The following is a 25020-nucleotide window of genomic DNA, read 5'->3' as shown; positions in this document are numbered from 1 at the left end:
ATCAGGTCCAAATGATTAGAACATTGTTAGAGAGGATTTTGGAGGAGCCTTTCTTATTTAAACATCAGACATTTAGTTTGGTTTGCACTTAATTGTTGAAGTGAGTGGTATCACCAAGGCAAGATCAAAAGAGCTCTCTGAGGAAAATGGACTGACTTATATAGCAGTATAGGACTGACTTTCCAAAGTGCTTAACAATGGCCTCTCATTCACCCATTCACACACACATTCACACACCAATGGCGGCAAGCTACCATGGTAGAAATTTGGGCTCATTGGGAGAAATTTGGGGGTTCAGTGTCTTGCCCAAGGACACCTTGACATGTGGCTAGCCGGAGTTCGAACTGCCGATCTGCCAACCTTGCAATCATTAGACACCGGCTCTACCTCCTGCGCCACAGCCACCCCACATTCATGCAAGACACTCCTCAAACATCACACAGTTGAACGAATTCTGCACAGCGGAGTTGGAAAGACTTTCTCCCAGTCGATGTCAGAGGCTGGTAGACAGTTATAGGAAATGTCTAATTGAGGTTATTTCAGCCAAAGGGGGCAATACCAGCTTTTAGGGCATCTTTGTTAATTTTTGGTTAAACAAATGGTAACAAAGTTTCATTTTCATTGTTTTTGGTTAAATTAACATCACCTTTATTTATATATATATATATATATATATATATATATATATATATATATATATATATATATATTGTTTGAAAGAAGATCAAATATTGACGTATATATTTCTTGAAAAGGAACTACATATTTCATGGAGTGTCCTAATTTTTTCACATGACTGTAGATCAATCTCCCCTATAGTTCTTAAACCTTGCTGTGATTGTCTTTACTCACTGGACAAGGCAGAGATATCCTCATTCTACTCAAATCATTTTGAGATTCCACAATAAATGATTCTAAACCAACTCATACTATAGAACAATAGTTCAACTCACTGGTAAATGGACACATATGAAAAATAAAGTAAACTTTTTACACATCAATTGTTCAGCTCCCCTATGTTCCATTTGCTGAAGTAGAAGGCTTTTCTGATGGATAGAGCTGGGCTTGCTGCCACCAGCCGCCTGTCCTTCTGCTGATAGTGGTTTGGTTTGGTGAGCGAAAGGCACATTGCAACATGCACACACAGCAGCTCAGTTCTTAGGCAATTAATGCTCTGGCCCTGCCCTCTCTCCCCCCGATAGGTATTGGTAGGTCTCTAATCATGAGTGGGGCGTGGGGGAGGTCGGGAAGGGGGAGGGGCTCTACACGGGGGTGGGCCAATGGGCAGTGGGGGCAGAGAGCCGGTTGGAGAAGGAGGTGTAGGAGGGCAAAGTGGTGGAGGGGTGGGTGGGGCTTCAGGAAGGCTCAGAGAAGTTGGGGGCAGAGCTCGGGTTGGAGGAGGAGTATAAGGGGGAGGGGTGATGGAGGAGGGAGGTGGAGTGGATGGCAGGGGTGGTAGAGTGGAGGTTGGAGAGGGGGGCATTTGAGAGAAGCTGCCCTGTGAGGGGTGGTTGTAGCTGTGAGGAAGACTGTAGATGGGTGTGGAGGGGTGGTGGTAGATTGGATAGCGAGGAGCAGGGTAGGATTTCACTCTGGTGAAGTTAATGCATCTGCCCTGTGATTCAGGAAAGACAGACAACAAAGAGAGCTATCAGAAGGGATTAACTCAAAGTAATGTCTAATAATGATTATTCAAATAAGACTAGAGAGAATATATAATCCAATTATCTTTTCCTTAATTTCTGGAAAATGTAGTAATTCCAAATTGGTTTCTACTCAACAGTCCAGTTAAAAAAATACGAGAAGATTTAGTGGGATCAGAGCATAATGACAGGTAGGAAGACAGGGAATTCTGTTGATGGTTTGTCCCAGGGTCATAGTATTTATGTTTATACTGCACTGCATTTGGCTCTGTTTGGTCCCATCCTCCCATCCTTAGATGGTGAGAAAAACAAACCTCTCAGAGTTACAGGGAGCTTGGGAAAAAAGGAACTGAAGAGGTGGGTAATCATCACTTAATGTCTTCAGCAGACATGAGAGCATTCCTTACAGCTAGAACAATATTAGCGACTCAGTTCCTCGCTACTTTGTCCACCTTTTTCATAACAAACAGCTGTTTCCCTTAGCTAGAGTTTTTTTTTTATGAATCATTCCAAACATTTAAAAAGGTGTGCAAAAATAAATGCGTCTGAATATAAAGATGATCCACTGAGGACCCGTCACACACACCCCACCCCCCTCTGTTTTCCATTCTGTCTGCTCCGATCCTCCGGCTCTGGCCTGGGCTTCAGACCTCCCTCCTCCCTTTTCTTTTCTGAGGTTTTGAGTTCTTTCTCTTGAGAATGTGAGTGTGCCTCACCACTGCAGTCTCCTCCTCCTTAACTGTTTCCTGGTAAGGCCTGTCTCTGTTTCTCTTACATAACAATCCAGGATTAATGCTGAACTTCATCATCCCCTAGAATAAATCTGAGGCAAAATTCTCTGAGGTAAAAGTCTGAGACTTGATCCTGTCTACCCAACTCTGCTTTGGATTAACATTAGCCAACTCTGCCTTGGGCTAACATTAAGCCCAGTTCACATCTAGGATTCGCAGCACAGCACTGCACAACTTTGCAGTTGCAGCAGTCTGCAACGGCCCTGTGACTCTGCCGAGTTTTTTCTCTGCAACATTCTAAAACTGACCCGTTGGGAGGAAGGAATCCTAGATGCTAGCATTAGCAGGTCATATCACACTGTTTGCAGTTGAGTTTGATCTTTGAGTTTAATTTTTGTGTCCAGTCACGTTCACACACAACCCAGTGATTATGTTGTTCATAATGAACAAAACATAATGCAAATAACACATTCCAATGATCACTGTCACCTCGCAAAGAAAAAGAAAAAAAGACAACAAACTGTATTTTTGTAATAACTAAAAGGAAGGAATAACACATAATTGTGTCTCACCTTATCTCCAGGATAGGGTCTCATCACTGACACTCTATCATAGCCTTTCCTTAGGAACACCAACAGAGCATCCAGCTTTCCCTACACCAGGCCAGACACAACATGAAGAGACAAGATATTAGACAGATACAAAAACGTGATAAAAAAAAACTAAAAACTAAATAACAAATGTTAAAATGATGAACATCATCAATCATCATCATCATCATCATCATCATCATCAACAACATTTTGCGGGGATTGAGACATCCACTTTTGCAATACTTACATTAATTTGTGGACTTTTAAATTCATGATTTATAGCCATTGCTACTTGAAAGAATCTCAATCACCCTAACCCGTTCCCCTGGAAACAGTCTGGTGACAGTATGTTAACATGACAAATTAAGCATTAGTAGGCAAATTATTCCAGGGAAGCAGACGATCGAAAACATGTTTGCCTTAGTTACTGCCTGTCTGTCTGATCTGCTCTTTGGTTTGTTTCTGTAGAGTATATGCCAGTCAGACTAATCTTTTAAAAGCTCTTGAAAAATCAAGCAAATTGCACATCTGCACATTAAGCTCAAGGTTTATAAATAAATAAAAATACAGTATGCACATTGCATAAAGGCCCTAGATGTTTGGTTTGTTTCAATATACTCTATGCCAGTCAGCCTGGGACTAGTCTGCACAGCCAGTACATCTGACCAGACGGTCTGTCTGTGGCTCGTTGTCCAGGGAATCTTTGTCCCTCCACAGAACGCAGGGAGGAAGGTAGAGATGAGGAAAAGAATGTATTTATTTGGGAAAAGCACCAGCTCTGCAGATCTCTTCTTCCAGAGGTCAGTTCAGTTCATGTCTGGTTCATATTACCGCCCATCCAGCTGACTAAGATGTTATTAAACAAAAGGCATTCACTGTTTCCTGGATACACTGAAGCCACAGAAACACTGCAGAAGACTTGTTTTGATCTTCACCATGACAAAAACTCCTGGAACAGTTAGGTTGTGGATAAGTTGTTAAACTGACATACATACAGCACCAAAGTGGCCAACACATTAAAGACATAAAGAAATGATGAAGAATATGAAAGATAACAAGCTTTCCAATGTTGAAAGGTTTTTGCTTACAACCCCTGGGGCCTCATTTATAGAAAGTACTTAGATCAAATGTTGATCTTACCCGTGTCGTACGTAGAAAACCACGTCAACGTAGTGATTTATACAATTTCAACGTGAGTCAATTTGATCGTGGAAACAATCGTAGCTCAACGTTGTGTATTGACCTTGCGTACGCACATTACCTACTGCAGAGTTTTTTTTTATTTATTTTTTATTGGCGAACAAAGGCATACAAGTCAGGGACAAGAATATACAAATGCAAATTATACAATTGACTTAATAAAAACGAAATAAGACAAAATTATTTTCTTTCTCCCCCATTTGGTGTTCGAACAGAGAACTAGAACACCTTTCTTTTCTTTTTACCCCTAAACACCCACCCAGCCCAAACTCTCGAGTGAGAGACAAAACAAGACAAATAAATAAAAAAATAAAAAAAAATAATAAATACATAATAATAAAAAACACGTACAAAAACTAAATGCATCATTTAAATAAATTAAATAATTGTAATAAATTAAAAAACACATAGTAAATGAAATAAAATTAAACAGGGAGAAAAGTACAAAAGAACAGATACACAGGGTGCTCACCTCAAACAATAAACGCACAGAGAATCAATTATAATAATTAATAATTTTTGCCATTTAGCAGACGCTTTTAATCCAAAGCGATTTACAATTATGAATTACAGGGACATTCCCCCTGGAGTTACTGAGGGCTAAGTGCCTTACTCAAGGGCACACTAGTAGTGGTGTGGTTTCAGGTGGGATTTGAACTCACAACCTCACAAGTCCAACTCACTATCCACTAGACTAGACCATCACTACCCCTGCATCCAGAGAGGAAAGAGTATTTACATAAGAAATGATAGGTTGCCATCTTTTATAGAAATTCGCTAAGGTTATGCAGAGTTATTACAGGCATGTGAGCCGCACTGCCTATACTGTAATTCATGCGAAGTGAACGTGACTCGTAATAAAATTAACAATGTTGTTATCACCCGAGAAAATGAGTTTAATTCAAGATTTAAAGGGAACTGATGTTTATGATTGTATTTCAGTCTTCCTTTATATTCCTCCGGAGCTGTCATGCCCTTCAACATGCCTAATGCGTTAAATTATACTGGATTTTTCTCCGGTGTCTCCGGTGTCTGGGAGTGAGCAGCCATATTTTCAATGTCACCTGATAAGAATAAGACCATTATATGATTACAGTATAAGCATTTGCCGGGTTAGTTGTCATCAGCACTGAAGTTGAGGGGGGATGAGGGGGGATGGCATCCCCCCTGAAATAAAAACGGTCAAAATCACCTTCTAAAACTGCCATCCCCCCTTTCCATCCCTTATGTCATTTTATCAATGAATGTGGTATTACTGCTATTTCAACATTTAGTTTTGCGTATATTGAGTAAAATACTGTGGGCGAGGGGGCACGCATGCAATGACATTTTTACCAAGTCACTGACACTGAAGTCACTGACGCTGTGGGGATGCTAACATTTTCCTCATATGCTAAAATCCACCATCCCCCCTGATTTTCTTTTACAACTTGAGTAGGCTACTGGTTGTCATGATCAAACGTTACAAATGCAACTTACCGAGAAGCCACCCTTATCTGCCCTCTCCCGCTCACTTGGCTTAATTCAGCCGCTATAATTGAGCCGCTATCACAGGGCGTAAATACAAAGCTCATTCTCAAGTATATTTGGTATTTATAGACTTTAGTACGTACGCTATTTTAAACGAGCGCAGCCCGTTTTATAAATAATGCTTACGTCCGTTTAGAAAAATGTGCTTACGTGCAAGTCAAAGATGACGTTCAAGTACTTTTTTTTATAAATGAGGCCCCTGAACTCTCAATTAGTTCACTGATGAGTAATATCCATTATCTCTATACATACAGAATATTGAGAGTGAGAGTGGGGAGTACTCTTTAAAAGTGAACATATGCACAATATGTTTATGGAAAAATTAAATGTATTCTAGTAATAAAGTGTATTCTTCTTTCGTGTAACGTCAGAGGTCCAACTCAGTGTTGTGTAGCCATGCCCGCATCTCTGGTTCTAAGTCTTAGAGGCTGGCTTCCGAGGGTGGTCTATATAAGGGGCAGATGGTGATTATATGGTCAGCGGTCTGCTCAGGGTCACCGCACTCGCATGCCGCACTGTCCGCCAGGCCCCACGCCTTCATTGATGTTTTAAAGCGACCGACACCAGTTCGTAGACGGTTCAGTGTGGTCCATTGCCGGCGTGGTAGGTCGTCTCCTCCAATGGTGCCATCTCCTGGGTCCCAGATGTAGCGGTGGATTCGGGAGGGCCCGGCTGACTCCCACTCCTGCTTCCAAGCTGCTGCCAACCATGCATCTCTGGGGATGTCCTCAGAGGTGGAGTTGAGCATCTCTTGTGCTGCCTTGTTGTAAGGGTGGCGGGTCTTGAGTCTGCTTGGAGGTGCTGGTGTTATTGTGGTGTTGTGCAGGATGTGCCAGTCATACTTTTGTGCCTTCCTGGCCAGGGCGAGGGTGGCAGCCTCCCGTCGGAGGCCGGCCGGTGCTATTCCCGCGAGGACTGGCAAGAGGGACACAGGGATAGGCTTCAAGCATCCAGTTATTATTCTGAGGGAGGTATTGATAGCCACGTCGACCTTTCTCGCATGAGGGCTTCTGCTCCAGGCTGTGCAATACTGTGTATTGACATATGAGGGTTTATGGAATTGAACTCTAGTTATTTCACCCTTCAATGTCTACAAGAACATCATCTTGATTTGTATTTTGAGCAGCCCATTAACACTAGCCATGCCTATTTGACCTCCTACAAGAGCTGCCTCAGGGGTCAAATGACCACAATGGGAATCTGCTACACACAAAGACTACTAGTTGGCGTGCCTGTAAATTAGCCTGCCTCCTACACAGAAAAACTGCAAAATAGCTTTATACTAGCTTATCCTGATGTGATTTAGAAAATGTAAGGATACTGGGTGGTAGAACGCACATATCTAGGAAAAGTCATGAAAGGAGGATCCTGAAATTTGATCGAGTGCAAAGATATACATTTCTTTTTACTCACATGGTCAAATGACCCCACCCACGGCTGTTCTAGTGTTAAACCCACACCATCTTAAATCTAATCCTGTACAAACCTTTATTGGTGAGTACCACTTCTGGGGGCTGAGGGGCTTATGCATGCCGTTGTTGAGAGTGCGCGTTGGAGGCAGCTCAAACTCCTGTTCTGGCATCTTGACTCTGGCATTCTTTGCCTTCTCCAGTTTGGCCCCCTCCTCGGTGGAGCCTTTGTCTCCCCAGCGGACCTGAAGGGACAGGCAGAGACAGCAGAGGTCCTCCTTACTGACTTTATTTATTTATTTTTTCATTAAAGCTCTTGTTTTCTCATTATCTCCCTATTCGTTATACTGTACTGTCCTCAGATTTCAGCCTCCATCAGCCTCCCCTAAACACAATAGAGAAAACAAATACAACAAGGCTGCTTAAAGAAGCCTCACCTCCATTCTCTTGATGCCGCCTACACCTCGGCCACCATAGTACGAGGCGTCCACAGTGGGCCACCTCTTTTTGGGGTACCCATCCTCCTCCTCATCCTGGAAAGAGAGGAAGAGAGGACACTGACCTTAATACGATATTGTTCTGACAAATGGCATAATGTGTCTGATGCAATTCTGTTTTTATCAGACAAAAATTATTCTGAAAGGTCTCTCTATCTTTCAGATCAGACAACAGAAGAGGAGAGTCTATGTGTGCCTATCTATGAAAATAGATTTCAAAACTTGCAAGGCTGTAGATTCAATTTAAGAACTTGTACAATAAATATTTGCACTTGTATCTTGAAATTTGCACTCGATTAAGGGCAAATATTTATTGTCATTAATATATGCTTTTGTCACCTCCCGCCTGAATTATTGTAACAGAGTGGTGTTTCCAGCAAGGCCCTGAATCGGCTACAATATGTCCAAAACTCAGCTGCCAGGATCCTCACCCGCACTAAACCCTGGCAGCACACCACCCCCACCCTGCAACAACATACCACTGGCTCCCCATAAAATATACAATCTCCTTCAAGCTCCTCCTCTCGTTTCAGAGGGGTAGCGAGAGGTACTTTTTGCCAGGCTGTGTGTGACGTGTGACGGTGCAGACCGTTGATTGGTCAATGGAAATCGTCACAACATCGTCATCCCATGTTCAGACTTCACCCTTAACCGCCATTTTCAAATACCACAACAGATTTCGCTCTCGGAAAATGATTACTGTTTACTTAAATTACTGTTTCTGTAATAACTTATTAATAAAGATTTGAAAAATTATGATAACCATCTTATTATCTTAGTTTAATGTCATTTCAATGCATCATAGAACTTTTATTTACAAACAAGCATAACAAAAAAATCGCTATTATGGCGATGTGCTATACTAGACATGCATTGTCGGTGTGTGTGCACTGCGTTTATATCACAAAATGTACATTTGATAAGTAAAGGTAAGCTAGCTAAGTAAGTAATCTAGCTAACTATGATTGGAAACAAAGTACTATCCAGTTAGAATTATAGATCTAGTTGTGTTTTCCTGCTGGTCTCGCTGCCTGGGTTTGAACAGACTTTGGGATCAACTACAACATCTCCATAGCCTACGCTACATTATAACTTTGCATCCTCTGAAAAAAATGGTGGGATGTAAGTATCTTTCGAAAACAATAGCAGCATTTAAATAGTTTAGTTTATGTTCAACTGGAAAAGGTTTTGTGTTTTGACTCTGCTGGGAGTTCGTTAAAAATGCCTTTAAAAAAGCCTTTCCACCTGTATGTATATATAGCCTATATATATATATATATCCACTATGATTGGAAATTAAGTACTGTCCAAGTGAAGTGCTCTTATGACACGTAACTCCTCCTACTGTCCCGGGTTGCTCCAGGTATGTTGCGTATAATGGAGAAGCGTTTCTGAAAATATGGTATGGGTAGGATACAAATGTGTGCCATACCAAACCGTACCGTATCGGAATAAAAGTCAGAAAAAAAAAGTTTCTGAATAAAAGTCCAGAAGAAAAAGAAAGTCCGAAAAAAAGTCTGAAAAGGGGTTCCATGGAAATTATAGGGAACTATGTGTGAAAGAGGCTTAAATGTTGAAATAACAGTAATACCATGTTCATTGATAAAATTACACTAGGGATGAAAGGGGGATGATGAAGGCACAGCACATCGCCATAATAGCAATTTTTTGTTATGCTTGTTGTAAATAAAAGTGGAACTAAAAACGGCACGGGTACTATGGCCGGGAAGGCTCGGTTGGCAGTGGAGAAAGCAAAACAAACCGGGATCATGCGGCCCGGCACGGTACAGCACGGTAGTGGAAAAGCGCCATAAATGGTTTTCCATAAACAGAACGACTCTAGCGAGTTAACGCGACGTCATAATTCTCTACGTTGATGAGCATTTATTCATTTTGTTTATACAACCGATACGTTGTAAATGCGTTCGTAAATTCGCTCTGAGGGCGCCGGAGCGCACACTGGGTTCAACGTCATAAAGGGACCAAGTAATTTAATTGGACGAGGCATTCATGAGTGCTGATCAAATTTCCAGAGCGAATTTACAAATGCAGCCATAGTATGCCATATCTTGGATGCAGACATAAAGTAAGTGGAGAGGAGTTTGATCGGGAGTTGACAATACTACTATGAATGAAAATGAATGAATTTCTATTATTTTACGGTACTGTCTCAATTATATTTGAATAATCTTCTGGGTCTACCAGTACGTGCATGCCCAGTGTACCTGAACCAGTCTACCAGCGATTCCGTGTGGCCAGAAATTATTTTGCGCAACGACGAGAAAACCCTTGGCGATTATTGAAAAACACATGACACATTGACCGGAAAACACCTACATATACCCACAAGACGGGGAACATAGGACCCGGGGAATATAGGACCCTTTTTTCGGGGCTGGGGAACATTGGACCCAGGGAACATAGGACCCGTGGAACAGCGGACCCGGGGAACATAGGTACGCTCCCCAAGTGTGTATGTATGCAAAGACATATTACTGAACGGGCCTACCGGGCCCAGGCCCAGGGGCCCCAGAGATCAGGGGGCCCTTTGCATTTCTTGTCGCAGGGATGCCGGTAGAAAATGTCCTACTGTAACTGGGACAAATGAGATTCCTTATATGAACGTAAAAAAACTATTTTGAATATACTTTTGAATATACTATTTTGAACAATTTTATAGGGGCCCACGTCTTGCAAAAAAAAGAGAAGCTTGTGTGGGCTACATAGTTTCTATAGCCTACTCAGATTCTAAGGCGAATACAGGCTACATTCCCATTAGATTAATGAGTAGGCTATAGAAACTAGACACTAGAGGGCGCCATTAAAGTTTGTGTACTGGGGATGATAAAAGCCCACAAGGACTACTCCGCGTAATTATCGATTGTGGCCTGCAATCTATGTTTCCAAATGTCTATGTTGCGCTGCGGCTATTTTTGACTCTGCCTGTAACCAATCTTGAAGGGCTCCCCTTGAAGGTCATTCACTGTGCTGTCCAGGATTAAAAACCAATTGCGGACTAAAATGACGCAACACCGTCTCAAGGCTCTTTCTCTCATGGCAATTGAGAGCGAACTGACCAAATCACTGGACTTTAATGATATCGTGGATGATTTTGCACGAAGCAGAGCCAGGAAAAAATGCATTGCATAAGGTAAGACTATTTTATGATTAATTTAGTCTTATAAAGCCATCCTGTGGTTGCTATATATGACACCATAGTGTTGCCAATTGTTTTTGGTTGAAAGCGGTGTATTTTGTTACTGTACATGTACTGTTGTTGGCTTCAATTGAGTGTGGCATGCCTGTGTTGTAAATCCTGTGTCGTTGAAATACAGGTGAATTTTTTCTAGTTATTGTGCTGTTGGCTTTGAGTGTTCCTCCGCTGTAAAACCTGTTGAGATGCAGGTAAACGTAGGCTATGTCTTATATGCTGTTGGCATTGTGTTTACTTGCGCTCTAAAAAAAATAATGTGTTTGCGCTGGGGAGGGGGGGGGGGCCTTTCTACACGTCCAGGCCCAGGGGCCCATTTTTTCATGATCCGTCTATGTATGTATGTGACTTGGGACTCGATGATGATTGTACAATTGTAATGGTGATGGAATGGTAAACCAGTGAAACAAGTGTTTCTTACTGAACTGTCCTCCATCACAGGAGGTGGGGGCTCATGGATGATCTGTGAAGAAGGAAATGAAAAGGGTGTCAAGTCTCACATGATTGTAATGATTATTACCAGTGATCTTTAGTATATTCTTTTTTTTATTTATTTTTTATTTACCATTTGCATTGAGGCAGAAAGCTGTTCTTCAGATGTCAGACAGTGATTTTGTGAGAGAGGGTGTAATTCACAGTGACATTCAATAACTGAGTCTAGATACAGTATGTGTACAATATGTTCTGTACATTTACTTTAAGTTGAATCTAACTGTACACTGAAGTATCCCAATATACTATTCCTTTTCTAATATTCTAGCTTTATGTTAATTTTGGTTAATTGACAGGGATCATAAAAGAAATGTGTGATATATATTGTTACATATTATGTGTCAGATTGTATTGTTTTGTAGGGTCATAATGAAATCAATAGAGAAAGTTGCCCATGCCTGCGGTATGATAGGCTGTCATCAATCTGCATGATTCATAACCCTGAGTCAAGACGTCCGACCTACCACCGTGCAGCAGAGAGGCCAGAACCACCACAGCAGAGCCATTGTCAACAGGAATAGCAGGATGAGCAGAGCGATGGCCAAGAACGTCCCATCAGACTAGAGGGGGGAGGGGGGATTTAGTACCATCCAAATTAGTGCTGGGTCTGAATTTGACACGGGTTGGAGGATGTTGTGATAAGGTACTTACACAGCTGACTGTGGTGATGGTGACAGAGCTGGAGATGAAGCTCAGGCCATTATTCATGCTTACATGGAGGGTGGCTGACCTGGGGGAGAAAGAGGTAGGGTAGGAGAAGAGGGGGTGAGAGAGAGAGACCCTTTCAACAGGGTATTTCCTTATGTCTCCCTGAATGTCCTTGTTCTAACCACTGATCTGAAAAGACTAAAAACATTCATTTCAGACATCTTTTGAAACTAGAAAATATTATTATTTGATTAATATAGAGACGGGGACAACTAGCACAGCATGTTATTTCCTTATGTTCTAATACATCTGCTGAACTGACTGAGTGTGACATTCTACTGCCATCAATAATGTATCAGGGATGAAAGGAAAAATGGAGGGTGGAAAATATGAAAGAGTAAAAAATTATGATGATATTTGGGGTGTATCTCTCTAACAGAGAGTATCTACAGTAGCTAATAGCTACTAAACTTTCAGGAAATGTTGATGCGGCCTGCATTCAACAGTCACTTCTGACCATCAGTAAGCTTTATCATCATGACTAATGTGATTGCAATTTGAATTGAGCTGTGAATAGAAGCTCAATTATCTAAGCCCAATGAAGTTCGGGGTTAAAAAGTTAGATTGTAAATTTGGGCAGTTACAGTGGGGAAAATAAGTATTGAACACATCAACATTTTGTCCAGTAAATGTATTTCCAATGAGCCTATTGAAGTGAAATGTCCACCAGACTTTGGTATTAACTCAAACAATCCAGACAAAAAATCTAAACATTAAAGTCCATAATGTAAATAAAGTTATGTGGAATAAAGTGGAATGAAACAGGAAAAAAGTATTGAACACACTAAGAAAAAAGCAGTACACCACAGCAAGGAAAGGCAAGGAACCAGCTGAAAACTATAACTAATTATGAGGCAACTCTACCTCCAATCTGTGCTAATTAATGTCAGATGGGTTAGAATATATTGATGGGCTATAAAAGGTTGTTTGTTTGTTACCAAGGTGCCACACAACAAACATCTAATGATGGGTAAAAACAAAGAGCTGTCTCAAGACCTTCGCAACCAGATTGTTGCAAAACATGAAAATGGAATTGGCTACAGACGTATTTCACAACTTTTGAATCTTCCAGTAAGCACCATTGGGGGCATTATCCGCAAGTGGAAGCAACATCACTCCACCATCACTCCACCGCACAGGAGCTCCTCGCAAGATTTCTGATCAGGGAGTCAGAAGGATACTTCAGAATAGCCAAAGAGCCAAGGACCACTAGGAAAGAGTTCCAGAAAGACTTGGAGGCAGCAGGTACAACTGTGATAGAAAGGACAGTAGGCAATGCACTCCACCGCCATGGCCTCTGTGCACGCTCAGCCCGCAAGACTCCACTACTGACAAAAAGACATGTTGAAGCTCGTTTAAGGTTTGCCAAACAACATTTGGACAAGCGAGTGAACTACTGGGAGCATGTACTCTGGTCAGATGAAACCAAAATGTAACTTTTTGTCTGTCACACACACACCATGTTTGGAGGAGAAATGGCACTGCACATCACCCGAATAACACTATACCAACAGTGATGTTTGGAGGTATCATGGTGTGGGGCTGTTTCTCCTCTCATGGTACTGGCAGACTTCATATCATTGAAGGAACAATTAAATGAGCCATGTACAGAGAGATTCTTGAGATGAACCTGCAGCCATCCACCGGGATGCTGAGGATGAGACGTGGGTGGACCTTCCAGCAGGACAACGATCCAAAGCATACAGCAAAGGAAACTCGCAATTGGTTTCAGAGAAAGAAAATCAACTTGTTGGAATGGCCCAGTCAATCACCTGACTTAAACCCAATTGAACATTTGGGGAAGCATCTGAAGATCCAGATTCACAAGAGGGCCCCCCCGCAATCTTCAAGATTTAAAGACAATCTGTGTAAAGTTACTTCATACAGAAAGTGCCTTGAAGCTGTCATTACAAACAAAGGCATCTCCACTAAGTATTAAATTAATTTCAGTTAGTGCGTTCAATATTTCTTTCCTGTTTCATTCCACTTTATTCCACATAACTTTATTTACATATGGACTTTAATGTTTCGATTTTTTGTCTGGATTGTTTGAGTTACAGTTTTTTACGATTGCTAACTCACCATGTTCAATACTGAAACCACAGTTTCACAACTCTTCATACAGTCTGCATTCGTAACACTCATGTTGGCCAATGACTTCATTCATGTCTCAAAAGAAGCTCGTTCAACCACACACTGTCAACAATGTTCACTCAGAAGCATACACTGTCATTCATAACATTCTGACTTACAAAATACTAACAACAGGGAGCATTACATAGTTTGAATGATTTTCACAAGAATGAATGTTTCATTATAAAAATGGTTTGATTTATAGTAATCATAGACAGAATAGTTGACTGTACAACTGTAAAGTATTAGGCAACAAGAATGAATCAGAAATGCCACAATCTTTTACAGTATTCTATCTTTTGCTTCTATCCTTTATGTTTTATCCTTTTTTTTGTATCTTTGCAGAAAGTAAGTTACGGTACATTTACTTCAAAGTACACTACATTTACTTGTGTAAAATGAAAAGTGAAAAATAAAGTGGAAGATGCAAAGTTCAAATACTGTAAAAAAAGAAAAACAGAAATTCCAGGGCTACAATACAATAGCAATCACACCAAAAATGTCTCACTCCTGAGGGTTTTGGTCCACCCTCTGGTCTGCATCTGGTCACATCTAATGTCTTCCCTGGCAATGCATCTAGTCTATTTCATTTCATTGTATATATTCTGCTAATATTTTCTAGACATTTCAATATGATTACTGCAAATAGTGAAAATACCTCCGCTCATCCGTTGTCAGACTTTGCTGAGGTTCTGGAACTGAAGAGTATCAATAGAGTGCAAAATAACAGCATCTGCACACTCAAACACTGTGCAAAAAAAATGTTTATTGTGAGCTTTCTGTCATATATGATAGGAATATGATTACTGCAAAATTGCACCAAATAATTCAGTTTTGAACGTGTTCTTCAGAGTTTTGAACACAGTATGTTAGCAATGAAAAAATGTGTTGCAAATACATAGTATTTTGCATGTGGGGGAGTTTGAATGAGAGAAGTGTTATGGCATTTGGAGAACGTAGTCATTGAATGCATTCTGTATGAAAGCAATGCACAAATCACAGAGAAAGAGTCACAGTTTTGTTCACATGGGTTTCTGCTCTGCTGACTGTATGAAGAGTTGTGAAACTGTGGTTTCAGTATTGAACATGGTGAGTTAGCAATCGTAAAAAACTGTAATACCAAAGTCTGGTGCAAATTCCACTTGAATAGGCTCATTGGAAATACATTTACTGGACAAACTGTTGATGTGTTCAATACGTATTACCCCCACTGTAGGCATTGCAAAGCAAGTAGTGAGAATGTGTGAATTAGACTGTGACTTACGTCCCCTCCTCTTCCAACACTGGAGCTGGGCAGAGCAGGTAGGTGTCCTTCACCACTAATGGTCTCTTCACTATGGGGAGACAGTGGAGAGGACACATTGTATCACAATATGAGCACAAGCACTTAAGTACTTTCTCTCTACCAGAAATATATTAATAGATAATACTGTTGCACAAATTCTAATATTCTTTAGAGAGATCCTCCCTTTCTTCTTGGACCTTCAATACGTGGAAAATCTGAAACTGAGCTGAAAATCCTAAGAATTGTGACTGTGGTTTATTTACCCTGGCTTAGAGAGAGTCACACACAGATCTGATGAGATCCACATTCCCTTCTGATATATGAGAGGTCTTAAGTATAATACCAGCTGATGCAAAGCGAGGAGAGGTGGTAGTGGTGTGTGTGTGTGTGTGTGTGTGTGTGTGTGTGTGAGTGTGTGAGTGTGTGAGTGTGTGAGTGTGTGAGTGTGTGTGTGTGTGTGTGTGTGAGAGCAGAGAGCTGCAGATCCCTGCTGGGCTGGAGCAGCTACGCATGGTGCAGCCTGGTGGAGACACCTTTATGCAAAAGGCTTCCAAAGGGTGAGTCATCTAAAAATGGATTTATGGATACAATCTGTATCAACTGTGGGCCCTGCTAAGCCACCCTTGGCTTAAGATTTACTTACAAAAAAAAAAACGATTTCCCATACTGCCGCAGGGGAAAGAGCATAAAATCCTTGAGTTGAGGAGCTGCCCTCCAGCCATATATCATATAAAGTGCATAAGAGATCACACATCCTCAGTGTGTGGCATCACGTCTCAGAGATCTCCTCTGCACACAGAGCCTCATGGGAAGGTTTACTTAACATTAGTTTAGGATTTAGAATAGTGGGAACATTGGGACCAGTTGATTCCCTGCTTACTCAAGGTCTGGTGGTTTTACAGTAGGGTTTATGGTCAGTAGCATGTAGGTACAGTCCAGTAAGTTCCACTTACTCAAGGTGACTGTGTCGTTGATGCGGAAGCTACAAAGGACCTTCTCCACATTGCGGGCGTGGAGGAAGCCGTTTCCACTGACTACCACCTGGAAGGACTCTGAGGCAGGATGAGAAGGCAAGAACAAGGACAGTCATCAACACCATAATACCATCTAAAACATGCCAGTGTGACAACCATTTAATCAAGTCCATGTCTAATTGCTCCATAATAACGAAGTCAGAGATGGAACAATCTTTCACTCATGTCTGTTTGTCTTTAATTTTCAATAAAAGCATAGAACAGCACAGTGGAGATTGCTGTGTGTGTTAGCATATCAATAGACAGAATCATTCTGTATACAGATGGGGCCCCTGGCCCCTGGCCCCTCCCACTCTGCACTCACCTCCCAGACAGATGCTAGAAGGCTCTACTGCCAGGATCTCTATGCATGATCTCTTCAAGATCTGAGAGAAGAGAGGAGAGAGAGGGAAAAGTAGAAGGGGGGAGAGAGAGGGGGCCATGAACCAAGAACCTTGCGATTATGTGGTAAGCACATTAGTGTGCTACTCCACTGTTTTGTAAAGGTGTAGTAATGGTGATGGTGATGCCGATGTCGAGACTCAACACCAATGACAGCTGTAAGATTTTCATCAAATGCATACAATATCAGTTCAAGTAAAGCTTCATTACACCTTACAGGTCAAGGAGCAAAGCATCATACAGTATCACCCTATCAGCCCCTCTGTAAAGTTTCCCTTCTTACCGAGCCAATGACACCTTGAAGAGCCTCAAAGCCGTCGTTCACAGGAAAGACATGGTCCTTACTGTCGGCTATGGTCCAAAGCTGTCCAGACATTTAATCAGTTAGCGACAGTACAATAACAGGGCCTCACATCCTGGATCACTTCTCTTTGACCTCCTTGGGGGTTTAGTTCCCCAACCATGGAAACCTCTCGCCTGACCCTGCTGACATACTGTATCAAACTTACCTGGGTTTCATTGAAATCCTTTACTCCCACACAGTACACTGAGGCTCCCAGCTGTCGTGACCTACTCGCCTGGTTTTCATTCGGACACAAAAATAGACAATAGCATTATTTTATTGTTCCTGGAAGCCACTTATTGTTTTCAAATGTACTTATCCATCATTACTCATTCAGTTGGACAAAATTTGTAAATGAAGTCACATTTAATGTGATACGGTCTGGTGAAAAGGTCCGCATGTCGGTTATTCTCAAGTTGCGCAAATTACCAAAGAGCTATGAGAAAAAAGGGAAAGTGTTTTCTGTTTTTTTGCATATTATGAAAGCTTAAGTGTTGAAGAACCCACTCGATATAACAAACAACAGTTTTAGGATCACTAAATACTTATAATTTGTGAATTGGATTCACTGTATCGTCTGCTGTAGGCTACGTTTTAGGACGTGTGCAAAAGCAAGGACTGTGTGAACTAATTATGTGTAGTTGTGTGTTTTTACCATGTTGACGTTCTATCAGCAAGTTGGGATGTGCTAAACATGGAGTTAGATGTTCATAGCAATGTTCCTTTCTAGCTTGCTAGCCACTAGCAGCTGTTTTGCGTGTTTTGATTGAGAGGGTTTAGGGGTACCAACATTCAAATAAGCATATCTTCCTCAACTATTTTCAGATTTCAATGTATGACACCTCATTTGAAAGCTTACAATCTGCACTTTCATAAACTGAAAAATTACATTGCCCTACTTGAGGACTTTTTCACCAGAGCCTGTCACAAATTATTATCATACTAAATGATTAATGCTCCCAGGAATGTTTTTCAGATGTTTCAGAATAGCTAATATTGCTAGGTTCCTCTCCAGTTCGCCAGCTGCAAAGGCTTATTGGCATGGTTCAAAATGCCAGGTGAATAGTTGAATGAGGCATTGTCTTACAATGTACTAGTGCTTTATCTGTTGTGAAACAACGTCAGTGTGTTAACTAGCCCATAACATAATGTCCTCCGATTCCTACCACCAGCCTCCCCTGATGTATCACTAATACAGACAGTACAGTACTGTACATTTACATTGACTTTTTTTGGCATTTAGCAGACGCCTTATTCCAAAGCGATTTACAACAAATACATTAAGTAAGTGAATCCTCTATCCATCAGTCTTAATCTAATAATCTAGTAATCTAAAATCAATCCAGGGGCCATTGTCAGTCGTTGTGCTAGATTTTTAGCTTTTATTTTGTATTTATTTATATGACACAGGAGAAACAGTACAGGGGGGTAGTAGATGTCACAGGACATCAACAACTTATTGAACTAGAAATAGAATTTAGTGGATATTGCCGGTACTATACAGTAGATACAGCTCACCATGTCCTCAGAGGTTATGTGAACGTTATGTGTTTTGTCTCACCTCTCTCTCTGCCAGATCAAACTGATTCTCCCTCAGTTCACCATCAGTCAGGGCAATGATAACACTAGCTGTGCGGTAACCTGCCGGATCAGGACATATGGCTGTAACTCTCTGACATGGCAATTCAACAGAGCACCTACTCCACAGAGTAGGCTACACAGTCGCTCTAATGGCAAAATAGTGGTAAACCAGAGGCTATAAAAAGAAAACATATTCATTCCGAAATCACATGAACTATTATCCTTGCACTCAGGTGGACTCAATTTAACTTGCTGAGTGACTTGTTCAAGACATTTTTGCATTTGAGCACATTTTAATAATGTCATAGCAAAGGGTCTGAATACTTATTTACATTAGGTATTTTTGTATTTAAATGTTAATTAAAAATTCAAAAAACATGTTTTCGCTTTGTAATTATGAGGTATTGTGTGAGGAAGAAATAAATTGAATACATTTTGAGTATTGAGTCTAAAACACAACAAAATATGGGGAAAAAGTGAAAGGGTCTGAATACTTTCCGAAGCCACTGTATATACAAAAAAAAAAATTATCCCAAAATGTCCCTTTAAGGGTAGAAGAGTGAATCTTCCAACCATCCAATTTTTCCTTATACTCACCATCTCCAGTTCCATAGTAGATCTGTTCACTAGCCTAGGGGAGAAAACAGCGGGGTTATTTATGTTGTTGTTAAAATGTGGCCATACAGTGGCCGTAAGAGTGTCCACTTCTTCACATTCACTTTGGTAATTGAGATTTAGATGACTCACCCTTTGGAAGCCTTTGTGCATAAAGGTGTCTCCACCAGGCTGCACCTCGCGTAGCTCCTCCAGCCCAGCACGGATCTGCTCTCTGCTCTCGCACACGCACACACACACACACACACACACACACACACACACACACACACACACACACACACACACACAGGCCACCTTACTTGTCACACCAGCATAATATAGCATGTGTATGAACTGTAGATGATATCTGACAACGGGGTGAATTCCATTTCAGTTCAGTCAATCTGAGAAGTGAGTTCCATTTCAATAATTACTTTGCTGAATAATCATTGTAGAAAATAAGTGGACTTTTCCATTCTTAAACCGGAATTTAAATACATTGTTGTATGAATTGAAATTCAGTTTAAGTGATGTAAAGTACAATTCTGAGTGTTAGAGAAAGCATACTGTAGATAAAGCCATTTTAGTTTGAGCAAGTGGAGCAGTGGAGGCTGATGGAGAGAGAAATCCAAAGATGGGCTCAATGGAATTGAATGCATTGAATGGAATGAGGAATTATATCACATTATATGATCTATATCATTCCATGCCATAGATTACAATGAGTCCGTCCTCCGATTTCTGCCTCCACCAGCCTCTCCTTGTAAATAGTATCTTACAGTACCTGTCTTCGGTTAATTTCATTAGGATCCGTCCTTCTGTAGAAAATACAATAAAGGACATTCGCAGCTGAGGACTGGAAGAAGGGAGGGGAGAAAAGATAAAAAGACAGAGTGAAAAGATGGACTTTATTTGTTTAACCCTAAAACCTCTTTCTTTTAATGCCCTGTGGGGTTTGGTGTGCTGTGTGCTCTCAAGGTGGTCACAATATCAAGCTGTTTGTACCATACTGTACCTGATGAATTTATGAGCCAGGTGGTTTACAAAGTAATAGATCTCATTCCAGTGGTGCTGTACACTCCCCGACCTGAAAGAAAGATTGGGAGATTTCAGTTATCGTGGAGTAGGTTTGGGTAGGTCTGAGTGTAGGTTTTTTAAAAAGTTGCTTTAAGGCCCTTGATGGTAATAATTGTAATGTTGTCATGGTGCAACAGTGTACATTTACACTGCAAATGAAACAAGAGAACAGAGAAGATAACACATTTTGTTTTTCACACTACAGTTGCCAATGAGGACTCTTTGTACTTCCTCTACTTTTTCACCTCGACAGGGAGTGGAAAAGTCTCTATGCTTAATGGTTTTATTTTGAATCTATTCCATAGTTCTGAATTCCCTGTGTGTGTGTGTGTGTGTGTGTGTGTGTGTGTGTGTGTGTGTGTGTGTGTGTGTGTGTGTGTGTGTGTGTGTGTGTTCTTCAAAAATATATTTCTGAAGTCATTTTTTTATTACCAGGTTGTGTAGCAATCCTTCAGGCAACATAACCCTGACACAAAATACTTCTTGGACTACTACTTGGACTGCAGAAAGGAAAAATATTAGTCGGGTGATTACCAGTAAGTGTTTTTACTGGGGCAGCTTAAACCTTGGACAGCAACACTGGACGCAGGAAATGAGCACAGTATTTCCAGAACGGCAGTTAAATAGGATAATGTGTGCAACTTTGAGACTTGAGCGCTCAACAAAGCATTGCGAGAGATTTCATTATGGATCAGAAAGTGATTAATGTCCATCTGTGCATTAATGTGCTGTATATAATAATAAGAAGAAGAAGAATAACTTTTATTTGTACAGCGCTTTTCATGGAAACGTTGCAGTTCAAAGTGCTCATATGAGAACTGCTTCGCAATTGACTTGCCTACAGTACGTAAAGAAGGAAGAAGAAAGGATAGAAAGCTCCTCCACTGATTTATCAAATAGAAAACAGCCATAAGACCATTCAGTACTTTCAAGTTACTGTAAGGTTGCATAAGACATTTCCAAAGAGATAGCCAGTCTTCTTCTTTACAGAGAAGTTAATGGTGACCAACTGGTCCTCCACCTGTTATTTTATGTCTCCACTTATCCTCCCACCTGTCTCACCACAAGGTACATTACCTCTCTCACAGTTGCCACAGCAACAATATTGCAATATTATCACATTTACTGTCTGTAGCTTCCCTAATGTACAGTAGCAGTAATGTCTCTCTCTCTCTCTCTCTCTCTCTCTCTCTCTCTCTCTCTCTCTCTCTCTCTCTCTCTCTCTCTCTCTCTCTCTCTCTCTTCCATTGGACTGTGATATGAGTCCTAGTGCTGACAGACTGCCAAGGACTCTGGAGCTTTGGAACATCTGGCCCTACTGGTGAAAGGGTTTTGCAGACAGACACAGAGGAGAGACAACAGGACAGCACACAGGGGAGGCTGGTGCACTGGTATCGATGAGCCTGTCCTGACTTCTACCTCCACCAGCCTCCCCAATACAACTGAAGGGGACAGGCACACCATACTGTACCATCATCCTGGGTATATGGACACATCATTCATGTTATTCAAATAACCCTTATAGATCTGCTAGAGTGTCACAATATGTAATCTATAGAACCATATAACAAATAACAAATAGAGATGCTTTGTATCACTGCTCATTTGGAAGTGTCTGTTTCTTTCATTTTCAACAGCAGACTTTTTATTTTCTATTAGTTTTTTTACGACTCTCCTGGTTATTGTTTTTTTTATGGTAAGTGGTACCATGTGCTTCCAAACAACTTGTAAAACAAAATATGAAGCAGTGGACAACACTGTTTTTGTGGGGCTATCACCGATCACCAAATGGAATAACATAGGAATGAGTGGGTGCCACTCCATACTTATATGTGTAAAAACTTGTTCTGTGGAGTCTCAGTATTAGCTCGGTGTTCTAATATCCTGCGCCACAGAAATGTCACAACTGTGGAGCTGCCAACGCCTGGGAAAGCAATCCCCATCCTCCAAAACACTTGGACGAAGAAGGGAGTGGTATGGAACAGTAAAGAACACATGACTTGAACACATGACGATAACATAATGCAGGCTAAGTATTTCTCATTATCCTCAATGCCAATGGCTTGTCAAATCAGTGATCAGTCTGTATTATGAAATCAATAACACATTTACTGTAGCTTCTTAACGTTGCAGTAACATCTCCAACAAACAGTATACTCCCTATTTGTAAAAAAAAAAAAAAAGGGTTACAATGTATGCATTTACACTCAGTTTTTCCCACAATGGTAGAAATATGTAAAAAGCCTTCACTAATGTGAGTCCAGGTGGCTAAGGAAAGCAGTGAGAGAACTAATGCCCTTTTGTCCCTGAACTGTGCATCTGCTCCAATAATTCTCAAATAGTATCTACAAATGTACTTCACATCATGTCCCCCAAATACACAAATGCATGCACGCACACACACACACACACACACACACACACACACACACACACACATGCACACGCAAACAGACACACACACACACACACACACACACGCACACACACACACACACACACACTGATAAATGGTGTTTCTAAAGAGTTTTAGATGTTTAACACACAGAGATGTATTTGTCATTCTCTCATTAGGAATGACTAGGAGCAGACAGAGCCGGTGAAACTGCATGCAAGACAAGCAGAGATGGGACAACTCACTTGTCCAAAACGAAGTAGAGGTCAAATCCCCCGTAGCAGGAGGACCCTGCCTCTCTCCTGTCTAGGCTCTGGCCAGTGCTGCCGGAGGCTAGGACGGCCACCAGCGTCCAAAGCTCCACTGCAAACATGGCCTGTCTGCACCAGCAACGGGACATTATTCCAACTTGAGGAGAAAGGCAGCAGAGTTTTAAAACAGCAGCAGTAGAGTGAGAATGCACACACAAAAAAGATCCAAATATTTTTTTAAATCCAAATGATCTCCTGGTGGAGGTTTTCCTCTCTCTTCCTGCCCAGCCTCACTATGCTCTGATCCAGCCAGCCATGGGAAGACAGAGTTAAGATTCCAGGCATGGAATCTCTCTCTCTTTCTGGATCAGTGTCCCATCTTCAGAGCAGTAGCCCTGAGTAGGGAGAGGGGGAGTGGAGCTGCTTGGACTGAATTAGGAAAAGCTGTTCCAGGGCACACACACTCCCTCACTCAGATAAACCACATACACACACACACACACACGCACGCACGCACACACACACACACACACACACACACACACACACACACACACACACACACACACACACACACACATACACACACACACACACACACACACACACACACACACACACGCACACATGCACACACACACTTAATTCAAGTATTTTATATTTCATATGCACACATTAAACACATAGCCTACTGTACTGTAACTTTACCCTTAGTATAACTTTATCTATATCATCTATTTGTAGACTTTCCTTTTGTTTGTTTCCTTTTCCCTTTTCCCTTTCTCCTTTGTCCACCCTGTAATCTTCAGCATCAGTGCTACCTGGTGGCAGAGTCTGGTACAGCTACAGTGAGTAATCCAGTGAGTCTGGTACAGGTGCAGTGAGTTATATTCAGTATCCACCACCAACATAGTGGCACAGACTAAGTGATACTCTCCACTTTATCGAAGATATTACATAAAAAGTCACTGAAGTGTAGATCTTCACTGAATAGTTTTCATAATTCATATGAAACCCCAACACTTTCCAAATAGTTAATCAGTTGAGGATTAAAAACAGTATTTTGAAGAAGTCAGTCTTCTTTCTTTTTTTTAAACAGTGTTGCATTTTGAATTGTCTGTGCGTGTTTTTATAACACGTTTTCATTTAATGTCACTGCAAAGTGTAGCCTACAATGTTCCTATTGAATAATTTTAATTAGTATTACTAATTAAATAGTATTATTGATAAATCGCCTACAGTAGCATACATGGCCGTGACGTAAGTGTTTAGGTTGGTTCGACGGAATACGCTCATAGCGACTTCGGAATGTGCTCATATGTTACAGCACACCTGGCCAGACAAGACTGGCGGACGACAGGTTCATAACTTTACAGTCGTGAAGGGTATGTCCATCTTTGAAAATTCTTTTTTCAAGGTTGTTAGGTTTTTGAAGAGTTTAAACTATGTCAATACCTTAAAAGTACCATGGCATCATCATCCGAATGCACTGGCGGACTCAAGGGGGGGCAGGGGGGGCGACCGCCCCTCCTGGTGCCCCCATGCACGGTTGAAAAACGTCCCGCTTAAGTGCCCTTTTGAGTGGCGAAAATGAGAGGATGTGCCCTATTGGTGCCCCTCCAATGGTGTAAACTTGACCATGTGCCCCCACCGTTGAAAAACGTTGCACTAAAGTGCCCTTTTGAGTGGCAAAATTAGAGGATGTGCCCTATTGGCTGCCCTTCCAATGGTCTAAACATGACCATGTGCACTGATGGGGTCCCATGTTGTGCAGTAGGTGCCCTTTTTTTATTTTCGCCCCTGCCCTTCAAACAGTCTGAGTCCGCCATTGCCTGAAACCACATAAAATGTGCATGATTTATTGATAGAAAATTTAGAAAGGCAGGTTCTATTTCTATTTCGATCCCCTGCTACACCGTGACACCACAC

The 25020-nt window shown here is 41.3% G+C and overlaps 1 protein-coding gene across 1 annotated transcript; it reads right to left on the bottom strand.

The window, feature by feature from the left end:
* Nucleotides 1–1216: 1216 nt before the first annotated feature.
* antxr1b (ANTXR cell adhesion molecule 1b) lies at nucleotides 1217–23240 on the bottom strand (the record flags this gene model as incomplete). Its single annotated transcript, XM_080528221.1, has 18 exons — nucleotides 1217–1615; nucleotides 2947–3027; nucleotides 7184–7351; nucleotides 7544–7639; nucleotides 11236–11277; nucleotides 11771–11866; nucleotides 11958–12036; nucleotides 15412–15481; nucleotides 16386–16484; nucleotides 16771–16831; nucleotides 17131–17211; nucleotides 17357–17425; nucleotides 18752–18831; nucleotides 19369–19402; nucleotides 19519–19600; nucleotides 20153–20224; nucleotides 20384–20455; nucleotides 23086–23240. The coding sequence occupies 18 exons, from the start codon at nucleotides 23238–23240 to the stop codon at nucleotides 1217–1219; spliced, it is 1836 nt and encodes a 611-aa protein (XP_080384347.1).
* Nucleotides 23241–25020: the final 1780 nt, after the last annotated feature.

Source organism: Nansenia antarctica (assembly GCF_963989245.1).
Source record: "Nansenia antarctica genome assembly, chromosome: 4".
Classification (NCBI taxonomy): Eukaryota; Metazoa; Chordata; class Actinopteri; order Argentiniformes; family Microstomatidae; genus Nansenia; species Nansenia antarctica.
Note: the sequence above shows the minus strand (reverse complement) of the source record. Positions and strands in the feature narration are given on the sequence as shown.